Here is a 15,257-nt window from a genome sequence, read left to right on the forward strand (position 1 = left end):
TGCTACCCTTTCTTCGCCTCAGATTTGTTTATAGTGATTTGTAAGTTAGTCTTGGACCCTGTCCTGGATAGATCACATCGTCCCCAAACAGGTTTCATAAAAGGACCCAAGACTCGTGGATGGTTGTAGGGAAGCCCACACACACAACCAAGAATACTCCTTTCTTCCAACGTACACTGCTCACACTCACTTCCTCGTCAGTGCTTGGCATGGGGGAAGCAGCTTACTCAAGCACAGGACATATGACTATTTCTAATCATGCTGCACCCATTTATTTAGTGATTGAGTTAACCTCCCCTCCGAGAAGAGGTACAGGGTAGTCCCCCTTTGAATATCTCGAAAGACCTGGTCCTTAAACCAGAGCGGATCTCAACATTCACTGATTTTTTTCACAATTAATAAACCATTAAACACCAGTGAGGCTACCAATTGGGATATTTTCTAAGTGGCCATCCAGAGTGGACCGGTTCTGTTGGCTGCGGATGGAGGAGGGTGTTCTGCTTGGCACAAGTGACGCTTCAGAGAGAATTGGGTGAGCTCAAGGTAGAGTTTATAGCTAAAGTCTCCTGGCTAATGTTAAGGTAACTAAGTGCAGTCACAGGATAATGAAATCCTTGGCTTGAAATGAAAGGAAAACCTATGCATTACTGCAGAGGTACAAGTCATCCCTGTTACGGGGGGAGCTAGTCATGAACATCAAACCAGCTCCCCCTGGGACACTGTGGGACACCAGTGTCACATAGGCATTATGCCTCGGAGGATTGATGGGTGGGGCTGGTCGAGGACATCCCACCAGCCCCCACCCTGAGGTGCTCTGGGGCGCCAGCACCGGGGAGGCTGGGTGCCTCTATGAGTGGCAGGTCTGGCCCTGCCGGCTCATGCAGAACCTGGCTGTCTTCTGGGCAGAGGGCCCCATGGCACCGTGGCCTGCAGGCCCTGCTTACTGCTTACTGAGGGTGGGCCTGCAGGCCACAATAAGAGACACACACTCAGACCATTCCGTTATGGGGTCTGCAGCCGTTCTGTCGCGCGTGCCAGCAGGGCTCCCTTTTATTAGACAAAGTCATGGCCCATCTTAAATGGGCAATACAGGGTGGAGGGACAAATCCCCTTAAAGGGGCAACACATGGGAGGGTTTACTACACAACGTCCCTCCTTTTTCATAAGGAAAAAAACAACCGGTAATACGACGTATTACGACGTAACTGATTGCCTCCCCCCTTCTGTGGAACCAACTTCAAACAGGATGTGCTATTAACATACGTATGGTCTCACATTATTATACACCTCTCACCTACCGACCCATCACCCTGAGGTGATGGTCACAGGGGGATGCCCCCGGTGGATGGTTGGCAGTTGGACCGCAAGCTACAAACCCTTTATTAACCTGGGGTACGGACTTGCCACCATTGTATGATGCTCACGGATAGCCACTGGTACCAAATAGAGCACTCCTACCAACTGCAGGAGCACAGCTTCACATCACTGTCCTTTACTGAGACCACTTTAAGCATGTAAATACTATGCAGGTTCACAGCAGCAAAACTCATATTTACTGAGTCCTCTTAGAGCAATGGCAGGACTGCAGGAGACCAGTTCATCCTCCATCAGCGTCCGTTCAGGAGTCACTTCCCCAGGTCCATTGATGGTACAGTTCAAAACCGGCTAAGCCGCACCTGGCGGGTGTTGCCAGGGGCCACATCAGCATAGACCCTTGATGATGTGGGCAGTCCATGCAGGAGCCACTTCCCCCAGGTCCAGGTCCTTTGATGGTACAGTTCGCAGCCGGCAAAGCCGCACCTGGCCAGTGCAAGGGGCCACCTTGGCATAGTCCCTTGATGTTGAGGGCAGTGCAGCAAGACGCAGCTCGCTGGGGGTCCAGGCTGCTCCACGGACTGCTTACTGGGTACAGGGTGACGGGACTGCACTCACCCCCTTCTTCTGGATGTTCCTCCCGTCCACAACATACCGTCTCCAGTGGCACATGAGGGCGCACAAGCACTCCTGAGGAGCTGCAATCCTTACCCTGCCCGGTGTACCGCTTCCTTGCGGCGGGTGTCAGGGCCACCCGTGTTCGTTGGTCAGACCTCAGCTGTTGGTTGAACTCAAGGGGCCAGTAGGTATCTCCCCCAAGCCCACATCGGCCTGGTCCTTCGACGGGATAGCCTGCCGGGTGACATTGGTGGCAGACCGCCCGGGTGTCATCAATGGTAGGCAAACAGGGCCACTAGCTCTCTGATCCTCAGACGGTACAGTCGGCCCATTAGTTGGCTGGTGTTGAGGCCACTTGGAGGGCAAGCAGGGTAGCTTCTGTGGCAGAGGGACTTTCCTGGCAGGATGTCCTGTTTTCCTGATGTCATGGTGCCGGGAGATGAATGCTTCCAGTCTTGTTGGCCTTGCCTTTTGACTGCTGGTGCAGTGCCCAGGTTCTTGTCCGGCTGGCGGTGCGAGACTGGACTGGCGTCCCAGGTATACGTGGGAGTCGTCCTCTTGGATTACCTGACCGCTCGTAGTGCTTCTTACCTGGTGCTGGAGGGCCTCCACTTTGTCACGCCCCATACAGACAGCATCACTGGCACGTTGATACTGGTGGGATGGCTGGGACTCTTGAGGAGCATGAGGGTGGAAGTCTGACCCTCGAGGCATGGAGGCCACTGTTGGTGCTGATGCAGGGCAGTTGTTCACGTCCCTACAATGATCACTGAATGAACATACTGGAAGTGGTGCTTACCACACACTAGTCGGTACTGTCCTTTACTTTGGCGAGGCTGAGACGTCCTGCTGCTCTCCAATATCTTGTATTGTCATCATTTTACTCATGTTCTCACCAGGCGTTTGAGTGGAACATGAGGACTGTTAGAGTCAACACACACACTGTTGCAACTCATTGGCCAGTCGACCGCTGGCCATAACATGATGGTTCTTGACTACCAGTGACTGTATTATACTGAGCCCACTATTCGAATGCCAGTGTGTATTGGCACAGGACTGCTGTTCCTCCAATGCTGGAGCTTCTTACCCCGTATCACGGTGGCCAAACCAATGCGCAGGATGGTCTTGAGACCCTGTGTTTGGGCCCCTTGCAATGGTGTCAGAGCCCTGCCAAGTGCACAGGTTCCCAGGCGACGCACCAGTGTGCTTGGGCAGCGAGCACCCTCTTTGTTCCCGACCGCATGACGTGGGCCTGCACTGATGATCATCATCACTTCCACGGGGTAGTCCACAACCATTCTGTTGGTCCCGAGTATCCTTCCTTGTTTCAGGCAAGTCCCACCGTATCCTGAGGTGTTACTGTCAACCCGAGAAACTTTGCTGCATCCACACCTCTGCGACCAACGAAACAAAATGTTGTCTCTAATTTACCTAACTGGGATCAGCACTGTGCGTGCAATGTAGATACACTTCAAGATGTCATTTCTGTGGGTGAGCCGCTCGCATGTCTTTTGCTCTCTTTTATATTCCTGTAGCGCAGATATGGAGCGCTTCATCATTTTTCTTCCTCTTGCTCTGACACAGAGCACAGTGACCGCACTGTCTGCAGGGCCTGGGCATCCGGCCCGAGACAATGCAGCCGTGTGGTGCTTCTGCCTACTGGGCGGGCGGGGCACCCACCTCCTCTTCTCTCCCCAGGTGGGAGAATTCTTTGTGGAGTTGCGGCAGTGCCGACAGCACTGCTGTATCTCGGGGGGGAGGGGGGCAGCGGGTCTTCTTTCTGCTCTTCCGGATTGGCCGGGCTGCAGAAGATCCCCGAGATGTTTTCCTTTCCTGCGGGCGGGTGCTGCAGGTGTTGGGCTTGCCACAGGGGGCAGAATGGCTCCCTCCCGGGCCGCCTGAGCGCCCTCCTCGCAGAGGGCCACGACCAGGGAGGACCCATCTGCAGGTCTCATTCCGTAGGGCTCCACCATCAGTGTCTGCCCGGCGGGCTGGAGAACAGCGCTGCACCCGCCCCAGATGGGAGACTTCACCTCTCCTGTGGCCACAGCCACTTCATATCTTCTTCCCTCCATTGCGGCAGATTGCCGCGGGCGCACCTCACCGCAGGGTGGCCCGGGCCCACACCACATTGCTGGCAGTGAGTCGCAGGCCAACCCACGCTTGCGGTGGGGTCGGGCGCTCGTTTCCTCGCTCTCTCTCCTTTTCCTCCCCGACACACGCGAGATGGGTGGGGGCTCATCTTCTTCTCCCTTTTTCTTTGAAATGGAGAGTCTGACTTCCTCGTCGGCAATGTTACGGGGGGAGCTAGTCATGGACATCGAACCAGCTCGCCCTGGGACACTATGGGACACCAGTGTCACAGAGGCATTATGCCTCGGAGGATTGATGGGTGGGGCTGGTCGAGGACATCCCACCAGCCCCCACCCTGAGGTGCTCTGGGGCGCCAGCACCGGGGAGGCTTGGGTCTGGCCCTGCTGGCTCATGCGGACCCTGGCTGAGGCCCCCATGGCACCGTGGCCTGCAGGCCCTGCTTACTGAGGGTGGGCCTGCAGGCCACAATAAAGAGACACACTCAGACGATTCCGTTATGGGGTCTGCAGCCGTTCTGTCACACGTGCCTGCAGGGCTCCTTTTTATTAGCTTGGGCCATGACAAAGTTCTTAAAAGGGCAATACAAGGGGGAGGGACACATCCTCTTAAAGGGGCCACACACACGGGAGGATTCACTAAAGAACAATCCCCTTCCCTTTTCACCTCGCAGCACGCTGGCTCAGCCCCTAAACTGAGGGCTGTAATGTCACCCCTTCTTCCTCCTCCCGGACCCCGAAACACACTGTTTACTTATCTGGCATTCTGGCAAAAACATGTCTGAAGGAATCCGATTACGTTGCATTCTGCCCCTTGCCTTGGGGGAGAGTGTGGTGTGCAGGGCTCCACCCCTGAGGCTGGGCTCCTCTTCTCTTATCTGCAACTTGAACGCAAGACCAGATGCAATTGCGAAAAAATGTGTAAACAAAGCCCATCACTGTGAAAAGCAGGCTTTCTGTAAGGTGCATCGAACACTTTCACTTTCAACGAAGAAAAAAGTAATTTCCAAACTCAAAAATGCTACTTAAACTTGCATTCACTAGTTTTCTTTCCAATGTATTTCTTTCTGTCGCCCTACCACACAAATACCCTGTACATCTTGTGCCCCTTCCTTTTTTTAAAGGTTATATTGATGTTATATGCTTATCAAACTGCTTAATCACAAATAAAGGCTTCTATTGTGCCGACAGCAGTTATTAGGAAATTAAACTTGGGGCTCATGGGTGCCAACTTTTACTTTTCATTACAGGTGCAGAAATACCCCCACTTTTGCCATAAATATAAGCAGGCAATCAACCCAACCCATGCCCTGGCCAAACACATTTTATGGCACTTGTTTTTTTTATTTTTTTATATAAGGAATTACACTGTCATCTCAACCTGCTGAACTACCCTGGTAGCCTTCTACTGTAGAGCGTGTCTATGTATCCCTTAATGTACTCATAACCACTTGTTACCAGCATTGACAGCTGCCACGGAAGTGATTTAAGGTGGAATTGATCAGTGTCGAGTTTGAAAGAAGCAGCATGAAAGAAATCGCACCATTTTAAAACTATTATTTTAAACATATCCTTTGAGCAAAATTCAACTGCCAGCCCAGCTGCCTCAGACGTCCGGCGCTCCTCCAAACTCTGCCCCCACCACAACCATTGTGGGATCCCCCTTTAAATGTTTCCCATTTCCACCACTGCACACAATGCACACTGTTGCCCATTCTCACAAGAGTGAAGTTTGCATCATGAGCAAAAGCAAAAAGTCCATGGTGCACGATGCCACTGAATATGTTTGTAAATAAGCAACAATTGTATTGTGTGCATATGTAATGTGGATAGGAGCAACTTACTGGTACCCATGATACTTTCACGATCTCAAACTGTTGAGGGGGTACTGAGGGTGCGGACAAAATCTCCAATGCTTTTAGCAATCCTCCTCAAGATTCCAAGATCAATCCTCAGGATTTCTGTTACTTAATAAGAACACTTGTTGGAACCCATGCTTTGTTATTGGATATGTTCTTATTGGTATTGAGACTGCTATTGCACTCGTGCTTTGTCCCTCTACCATTGAAGACCTACTTTGAGAGATTAGCAACTTATTTTAAACATGAATCTTTAATGCATATAGGTTTAAAACATGCTTTAAATGCACTCATTTGGGCTCATTTCATTCAACATTTTCTTGTGGGATACTCCCAATCCCCTCATAGAAGGGTTGGGTTCACGCGCTGTGCTCGCTCGTTTGCCGAAATATGGGGCCACTTTGTAAACAATTTACAGGGCCACTTTTGGTTCTGTTACGCTCACCTTGTCTCTGCGGGGACGTCGGGAGCTGATGCGTGGAGTGTCCGCTTCCCTGGTTAGAGGAGCTGCGCGTCTTTTGTTCCCTGGACTGGCCTTGGGTCAGCTCCTTGTGTATTTGGTTGGTGGGCTCTCCTTCCTGTTTAGTCTCAGCAGGGGCGCAATGTCCTGTAGGATCCAATTACTTCACTAACCCTTGAAGTCGAGTGGCAACCCAGTACTGCTGTGGTTGCAACTCGTGTTGCTTGTGTTGCTCTGCTTGTTATTGTCTGTGCAATCCATTGTGTAGTATGTTGTCTGTGTCCAGTAATCTGTGTTGTCCTTTGCTGCATGTGGCAGTCCATGCTCGTTTCACTGTTGTGACTCGTGCCGCTGTTGTGGCACTAAGCCCTCCTCGGTGTGCGTTGGTTTGGTGCAACGCGTGTGAGCGACTGAGCCAGTGGGTCAGGGTGGCCTGCCTTGTGTCTAGGGGGCCAGCGCAAGCTCAGGTGCGGTTTGCGTGATTTAACCTGTCCTTTCTTTCTCTTTTCCAGGTACCTGTGAGCCGGCGTGATGAATGAATCTGGTCGATGGCGACGGAAGCGGTGAGTATTGCGCGGCGGTGACAGGGCACGAAGAATGAGCTCAGCGGTTAACCTTGCTTTCCCTCTGCAGGTGCCGGCGACCAATGAAAGCTGGAGTCCTCGATGAAAGCTGGAGCCCTCGATGAAAAACCGGGTCATTGCTGGAGGCACAGGTAAGTCAGAGCAGGTGAGTATGCGAGGCCCGATGGTCTTCGGCTTTTCTTTGCAGGTTTGTGGAAGATTGCTGGCAGGAGTTCCTCAGAGAGCGTTACACTGCTAACTGCAGAATAATGCAAATCATGCCTTAGGGCTTGGGTGGGGCTTATATAGCCAACCACGCCCTGCCACTCCTATTGTGCATTTAATTCCAGAAGCTCTCTGCCACACCCATGATTGCAGCCTAATGCACAAGCTAATGACTTAGAGCCACGCCCTTAACTGCAATTAGCACAGAGGTAAATCACTCACTGGCAGACCGACTATATCTGTGTTTTCCTTGAGGTTAGCTTCATGAGCCTGGTGCCAGAGGCGCCAGGACTGGATCCAGTCTGGCCATTAATGTGCCCCAATGTTCCCACTGCTGCTGGGCTGGGGCGATCTGGTCTGCTCATCGTGACAGGCTCCCAGTCGAGCCGTTATTGTAGGGTGGCATCTGGTGGAACATATGTTCGCAATACATAGAACGTTAGTACATTCACGTCTATATGCCTACAGTGGTGTTTTCATATAACACAAAATCCGTGGAGATATACTGCCTATATGCTGTTTAAGTAAAGCCAACATTAATTGCTGTACACTTCCACTGGAGGGTTTCACATTAAATTGACAGCTTCACAACAGGTGTTCATTTTTTATTTTCTGCAAATAAGCATATATACATGTAAATTATCTACTTTCTCAATCTTATAGGTCAGTTTACGGGGCACCATGCACCTTGCTCTGCTTTAATGGCTTAGCTATTATCCCCCCACATGCAAACAGTTTTTTCAATTATGCTTCTAACACACATCGGACACCTCCATCTAAACTCCTTCATTTTCAAGAGGGGGTTATTCACCACTTGTATAGCCCACGACACTTTTGACACGCATTGTTCCGCCCCTTTACCAGCCATTAGCTGGGTTAACGGCTGTATTAGGTGCATCATTTTTACAAGACATTTACGGCTCAACATGTAGCATATTTTACGTAACGATTTATTTATATGGGATAGTTCCAAACATTAATGAGCATCCTGCTGCACCAATTTTATGCCAAGCGCACCATTTGTGAAAGTGTCGTCTTAAACAGGTTTTCACCACTATAGCTGTGAAGCCCTGAATGGCTAGGCTATCAACCCAAGTCACAACTGATGTGTCTGCATTGTCTTTAATGCTATCGGTCTCCATTAGCGAAAAAAACGTTCCTTACATAGGCTATTATCGCGATTCCCCGGGTTTTCAATTTGATTTGAAGAGCAAACACAATAAATATTGACAGTGTATGCTACAGCTTGGCTCCCCTCATTGCTGTCCTTTTTATCCTACAGATGCTGTAGACAACAACAGAAATGCATGGTTTAACTCTGGCTAGTTCTCACACCTCTACAAAATACAAAAATGTGCTTTAAAAATATACCCACCGGTTGACACGCCATCGAATATCCAGGCACAATGGCCCCTCATATTTCCCAAAGGCCAAGGAGCTCGGTGCCACTCTCCGTTACCATAACTGCATCATTCTACATGACCATGGACTCGTATCTGCTGTCTTCAGGCTCCATTTTGTTTGAACATGATTGAACGGCCTCTACCCCCTTGGCCTGCTCATGAACCAAGTAGTCACCCCAGGTAGCAATTTCCAAATTAGCCGTGACTATGGGTGTATCCTTCTAAATGTTTTGAATAAAATCTCCAACAGACCAACCCATAACAGTGGCGATAAGCGGTGGCTCACTGCCGACAGAAAGTGTACACATGACGGTCTGCCATCAAATCCTGAGAGTCCTCCATTACATCAAGACTGTTGCATCCTCCCATAAGATAGTAAGGTACACAACTATCATTGGAATCGCCAGAGCTGCGGGGATCTGTTTTTCCCTCATCATAACTGTAGATGTTCATAATTACAGTTTCCTTGACACCACACTGGATAGCCCCCAAAAGTCTGAAGAGCGCATGTTTTTTCGAGACCTACAGTAACAGATATATATCTGCATTGTAAGACCCACCCCTAATACTGTAATAGCCCTAGAACCGCCAATAGGCAAATACCTATTTATATCAAATACATTGATACTCTTATCCAATTTATATAACATTTATATTAAACATTTATGGGGTTCTTCTGAAATGTATATTAAAAATTCTTAGAGTTCTTATCAAATGTATGTAAAAATGTTAGGGTTCTTATCATTTTTAAAAATGTAAATAAGCATTTTTGGGGTCAATTACATTTTTTGGGGTGCAATCAAATTCAAAGGGATTCGAGGCTGTGGAAAAGGAGCGTGCCATCTGTCAACTGAAATGCTTGATGAAAGGTATTCCACCATACTACTCAGACCTGTAATAATGCATGCCAGAAGTGGCAGCAGTGCATCACACAGGCTGCAGCCCACACAAGTCACTTTTCTGTATGATGGGGCCAGCTTAACTTACCTCTTTCCGGTTTGCCTCCACCACCTTCTCCAGATCCTGCACTCTGCGCACCATGACTGCATGGGAGTCCTCCAGGGATGCCCTCGAGCTCTTCTCCCGTGACAGCTGCTCCTCAAACTGCAACGCAATTCAGCAAAGGAGAGAAAAACAAGGACTATATAAGGAGTTTAAATGTAAATGCACAAACATGATATTGCTATCATTTTAAACACAAGGGAGGTCATTTTGGATTGTGGTGTAATGTGAATGGAAGGCGTAAAAGACTTGAGTAACGCCTTCCATTCACGTCATGGCATATTTTCGTGCATTTGTATTGGCGGAGAGGAGGGTGTGGCGTGGTGGAGTAAGGAGTCGGACAAAGGGGTGGAATATTTCAACTAAGTTTTATTTAAGAAAAATAGAAGAACCTACCTCTGCCTATCTCAAGGGGGTTATCCCTACCTAAACAAATATCAACTCTGGTGCTCGTCATCAGGAAGTCTATCCTCTGTCCAAAGACCTACTCTAACCCTAACACTTATCTACAAAAGGTCTCAGCATCCAAATGAAAATAGTACCAGAAGGTCACCCTTCTCCTGGTGAACTGGTTCAGTCTTTATCTCTTTTCCAACAATCCTTTGTTCTAGCTTCTGATTCAACAATGAGAGTACGGTCAGGAGGATGACTCCATTCTCCAGTCCCACCTTGCACAGCCTTGAGGGGTGACTTGGGATAGTTTTTAGCAACAGTCCTCAAAAGTCTCTTCACAAGAGCCTCTGAGAGCTTGCTTTACAATTCCAGCAATTCTTCCCTATCTTATGTTATGTAGATTAACTCCAGACAGCTCTTGTTGTCTAATACCCTTTTGAATCCTACTTGGAGTATCACTGTGAGGAGGGAAATTCCTCCTGATGCACTCTTGATTCTTGATTCGCTGAGTAGCACTACTGTGATGAGGGAGATTTCTCCCGAGGATCTCTTGACTCTTGGTTCTCTGGGTATCACCATGGTGATGATGGAGCTTACTCCTGAGGCTTTCTTGACTCTTGATTCTCTAGGTTTCTCTAATGTGACGAGGGAGATTACTCCCAAGGCTATATTGACTGTTGGTTTTTCTGGGTATCACTACTGTGACAAGGGAGATTACTCTTGAGGCTCTCTTGACTCTGGATGTGCCCAAACCCCTACCAGGCCTCCTGCAGTTCCCGTTACCTGTAGTGTGTCGGGACTGCCTTGCCCAGTATTCCTGGAGTGATGCGCTTGCATGTGTTGCTTCAGCGCTTCCTGCTTCCTTCACTTCGCTCCCTGCTCTGCCCTTGCGGCTTCACATTTGGGCCACACAGCTCCCGCGCAGTTGCAGGACCACACAGTCTATTTCCCCGGGATCACGCCACCACTGGCTGCCTTCTCACTCTTCCACTGGTCAGGAGCTTAGCTTCCTCCACAGTTTTCTGCCAACCATTCCTGAATCTCCCTGCCGCTGTGGATTAGCTTTTTTTGCAGCTTCGTGTTCCAGGTTCGAACCTCCAAGGCTGGGCTAGCTTCGTACCGGCTGCTCTCTCTATTTCCCCGTCCTTTCTCGCTCTTTATTTCCTGTGGCTGGATCCTCCCCAGCATAAATTCAAAGTATTTCTTTACTATTGTTGAGATCATCTTTATGCCTCATTGGGGCCAACCCTTTTCAGTACCATGGTAAGGCAAACTGTTATTACTCTGCCTGTTTCTTTGGCTCTTCTTCGTCTGGGCCATATACTTTGTGGATCAAAGATGGAAGAGAATGACCATAACAGACAGTAGTGTTAACAGGGATTTCTGACAAGGGCTTGGTCTCAAGGGAAAGGGGTTAGTGTTAACAGGGATTTCTGACAGGGACTTGGTCTCAAGGGAAAAGGGGTTAGGGAGTTCCTTCATGGAACAGGACTCCTTATTGCCATGAGCGTAGTCCCTCCCTGTGAGGTCCTGCTTTCTGCCACCACTAGGGGGACTATTGGGTAGTGGCCTCATCTCCCTAGCCTCACAGGGAAGGGCTTCCCCTTGGGGAGAAGTAACACGATCCAGTGAACCGTCACGAGGGGAGCAGTGCAAATTGGTTTTCCGCCACTTTCCATCCTCGCCGCCATACATATGCTCCAAATGCTGGACATCCCCATGGGGTCCATCAGCTTTATGCACCAGCAAGGTGCAAGGTACAAGTGTGGATGCCACCTTTTGCCCTGCACTTTTGCACTACGCTGTGCAAATGAAGTAAACGCTGCCGGCCATGTACGCTGGTTGGTAATGCAAAAAGCCAATGGGCTTGATAGGGATCTGTGAGTAGTGTAAGCAGGCACCACAGTTTAAATAAAAATTGTTATCAGATGTTATGAATCATGAACGGTTTTTGGGGCTCAACCAAACCCTGGAATGCACTGTTTCAGGGAAGTAACTTTCCAAGCAGACTGATTAATCTAATTAATCAGAATTGGTGGCTCCCTTTGTAGCAATCGCTGCTGCATTCTTGATTCAGTTAAGACATGTGCTTGTTGAAACACTATATCTCCCTAAGAACATAAGAAATAGTGTCAAATGTATTTGCTTTGTTAATAGTCTTTCATTGGCATTCCATCTGTCTTCTTTAAAAAATTCACAGGCGCATAACGCAAAAGCTGATGCAATTCGGACTAGAACAGTCCAACCTGAGGGCTATGTCTAAAATGCAAAATAAAGCACTGTTACTAGCTTACAAAATATAGACATGGTGTAGGATCATTAAACATCATCTACCTCTTTCACACTGATCAAACTATGTTAGAATACTTGCTAAGGAATACACTTTACATCACCACTGCAGGAACAAAGTAAAGAAAACTTCTATGAGTCCTATCAGAATTGATTGCAAAAGGTAAAAATAATGTAAATAAAATATAGAGAGGAACTAATTCACAAAATGCAAGAAATTGGTACCTTTGGCTGGTAAATGGAGTACTTGATAAAGTAGTTTGCCTAAAAGGACGTTTTGAAAATTAAGTATGTGATCTTTCCCAAACCATGAATCTTTAGTAAAAGTTGATCCTTTTTAGTAAAATAAGTATTCTACTTTAAAACAAAAAAAGCTTTAAAGACTTACCACATCCATGGTTGAAAAATTACTCCAGATGATACCATGTAGTAGCTAAAAAGACTCTAATGGCACCATTGTGTCTTACTAAAATCCAAGATGACCGAAACTTGGTCATGTGACCATGACTATGCAAGTTTACTATAATCCAAGATGGCCGACATTTGGTAATGTGACCATGACTATGCAAGTTTCATATGTTATTCTCTTTCCAAAAAAGAATTGGCTACTATAATGTCAAACTGTCTGTGCTCCTTATTCTATTATGTTTTACAAATTATTGTAAACATCAACTCATAGCTTGTGAGAAGCAAATACGAATATCATGTGATTTCAAAAAGATAAACATCAATAGGAGAAAAGGGCTGCTTCGGGCGGTCCCATGCGGTCGATGCTGTTTTTGAAAACTCATAATAATGTTTTTTTTTTGCTTCTATTCAGTTCATTACAACATTTCACACATCAGAAACCAACATTAAGAAGAATTACAATTAATGCTATCCATAATTAAAAAATAAAGAGAGGGTTAGCTGCACAATAGGGGTGTCACAGTATTAGTTTTACGATGGTATGATAACCTTCTTGCCAAATGACGGTATATCATGGTTATCCCAGTATAGCAGGTGGAGTTAACCAATCTTAACAAATATTTTCTGAAAAGGTCATAAATTGTCAGATTTATCATCACAAACAAAACCAGGCACCCAGGGCTAGAATTGAGCTTTTCAACATAGTTTCCACTGAAATGCCACCTCTTGCTTCCACCAAACACAAACACACGTGTGGAGAGGAGGAGGAGGGGAGAGAGCCCTGCTGCGACTGGCAAAGCAAACTGAATAGCTTTTCTTAAGTGGTCATTTAGGCTTTTAGCTCCCCCACTTGCTAATGGTGAAGATGAACATGTTGCCATCTTTATAACCTGCATGCCACAGATCAATGGAGGCTGATGGTAGTATACGCTTGTGTGCATACACACACACACAGACACGCACATGCACGCTCTCTTTAAGTTACAGCCTTTAGTTTACTTGAGGGCCAAAAGGTGTTTAGTAAACACAAACATCTTACCCTTTGGTATGGCAGAAGGGAATACCCACAGATGAGTGAATTTCGCAGTGTGACTTATTATATGTAAATTCAATGATAGAACCACGGAAATCCCCCATTGTCATATGTTTAGCAAACATTATCCATTATAAATATATAAACCCCAAAGCCGCCAACCCAAAGTAAACCCTTTTCCTTCTTGGCACTGTATTTATTCTTCCTATTGCTAACATACTGATTTTGTGTCAGGCACGTGTGGTTTAAGGAATGGCATTAAAAACTGCTCCAACTGATACTGCTTGGCAGATGGCACATCCAACAGTGCAAGACCAAGACTGCGCAGCACTTGCTTACTGCAGCCTTTCCAAATCAGATTGAAAAGCACACTTAACAGTATCAACGGTATACCGGTATAAACAATGTGACGGTTATTATTGTTCAATTAAGTGGTTCACGGTATCTTTAACGGTATACCGTTATACCGTTACATCCCTACTGCACAATCATTAATTCTGTAACATCGTGCAGACTCCAGTATATCTCTCATTAGAAATTAAAAACTTTATATAAAAACTTTATTCCCACAAACACTAAAGTTGGGCGTTCACCCAAAAGAAATAAGCTCCACCATTCGTCCACAGACTATGTACTAACCCTCTCCACAAATGATCTTAAATAAGTTGTTCGCAAAATAGTTAATGCAGGACAGGAAGTTAGGCCATGTTTTAATATTTGTTTACGTCTTGACCCAAGCAAAATCTACAATTCTTGTCATTCCAGCCCCCTTGCTTTGGGGAAAATAAGATTTCTTTAGTTGGGTACAGAGTTAGTCTCAAGCGTAAGAACTGGTTCCGATAGTAAGAACTGGAGAAATTAACTAGATAATTCATGATAGTGTTCATCGCTCGAGCCTCAAAAGAGAGATCTAAGGCAAGTTTGTAACAATTCCTCTTATTTTGGGATTCGATCCAAACCTGGCGTCTAAGCTTTTGTTTAACAGCAGTTGGGTGTTTTATCAATGACTCCATAGATATATCAAGAGCCTTCAAGCAATTTGCACATTTTTATTGCCAGGGGATTAAAGGCCAAGAGCACTTAACTCCACTTTGTGGTTTCAAAATTTTATGTGCAAGGGCTGAGTCTGCCATAGCTAGTTTACACACCAGAGACAAAGATTTCCAAAGTGAAACTGAGTAGAGATATTGAAGCCCCACTTCATACCTGATAATCGCGATCCGAAGGCTCTTAGGAAGACGGAAAATCCTCTAAAATAGCCCCTCAAGCACCTCCCAACTTTGCCAGGTCAGACCTGGCGAGTGGAACGGCACCTACCCGAAGAGTGTCACGTAAGCACCGGCACCATTCTTAACGGTGCCGGTGCTTCCGTGGTCCCCAATCCCAATTACTGGCGCCTGACTTCCCAGCCACCGGGGTCGGAATACCGCAGTGTTACCAGGATGTCAGGCACTGGTAAAATTCACAAGCTGCCGGTTTTACCGGCACGGTTACCGCCGGACTTGTGATGAGGCCCAGAGACTTAGGGCCTCATTACACGGTAGGCGGTAAGGGTTTACCGGTACCGGTATTTTACCGGTACCGGTAAACCCTTACCGCC

At 47.2% G+C, this 15,257-nt stretch overlaps 1 protein-coding gene across 3 annotated transcripts in view; it reads right to left on the bottom strand.

Moving 5' to 3' along the window:
- LOC138493293 (coiled-coil domain-containing protein 150-like) overlaps positions 1-15,257 on the bottom strand; it is a 361,270-nt gene that overhangs the window by 302,020 nt on the left and 43,993 nt on the right. For all 3 annotated transcript variants that reach the window (XM_069620392.1, XM_069620391.1, XM_069620393.1), the window contains exon 3: positions 9,520-9,636. In XM_069620392.1, the coding sequence (XP_069476493.1) occupies positions 9,520-9,636 (117 nt within the window). The remainder of the gene's footprint in view (positions 1-9,519; positions 9,637-15,257) is intronic.

Source organism: Ambystoma mexicanum, chromosome 10 (genome assembly GCF_040938575.1).
Source record: "Ambystoma mexicanum isolate Mex_15411 chromosome 10, UKY_AmexF1_1, whole genome shotgun sequence".
Classification (NCBI taxonomy): Eukaryota; Metazoa; Chordata; class Amphibia; order Caudata; family Ambystomatidae; genus Ambystoma; species Ambystoma mexicanum.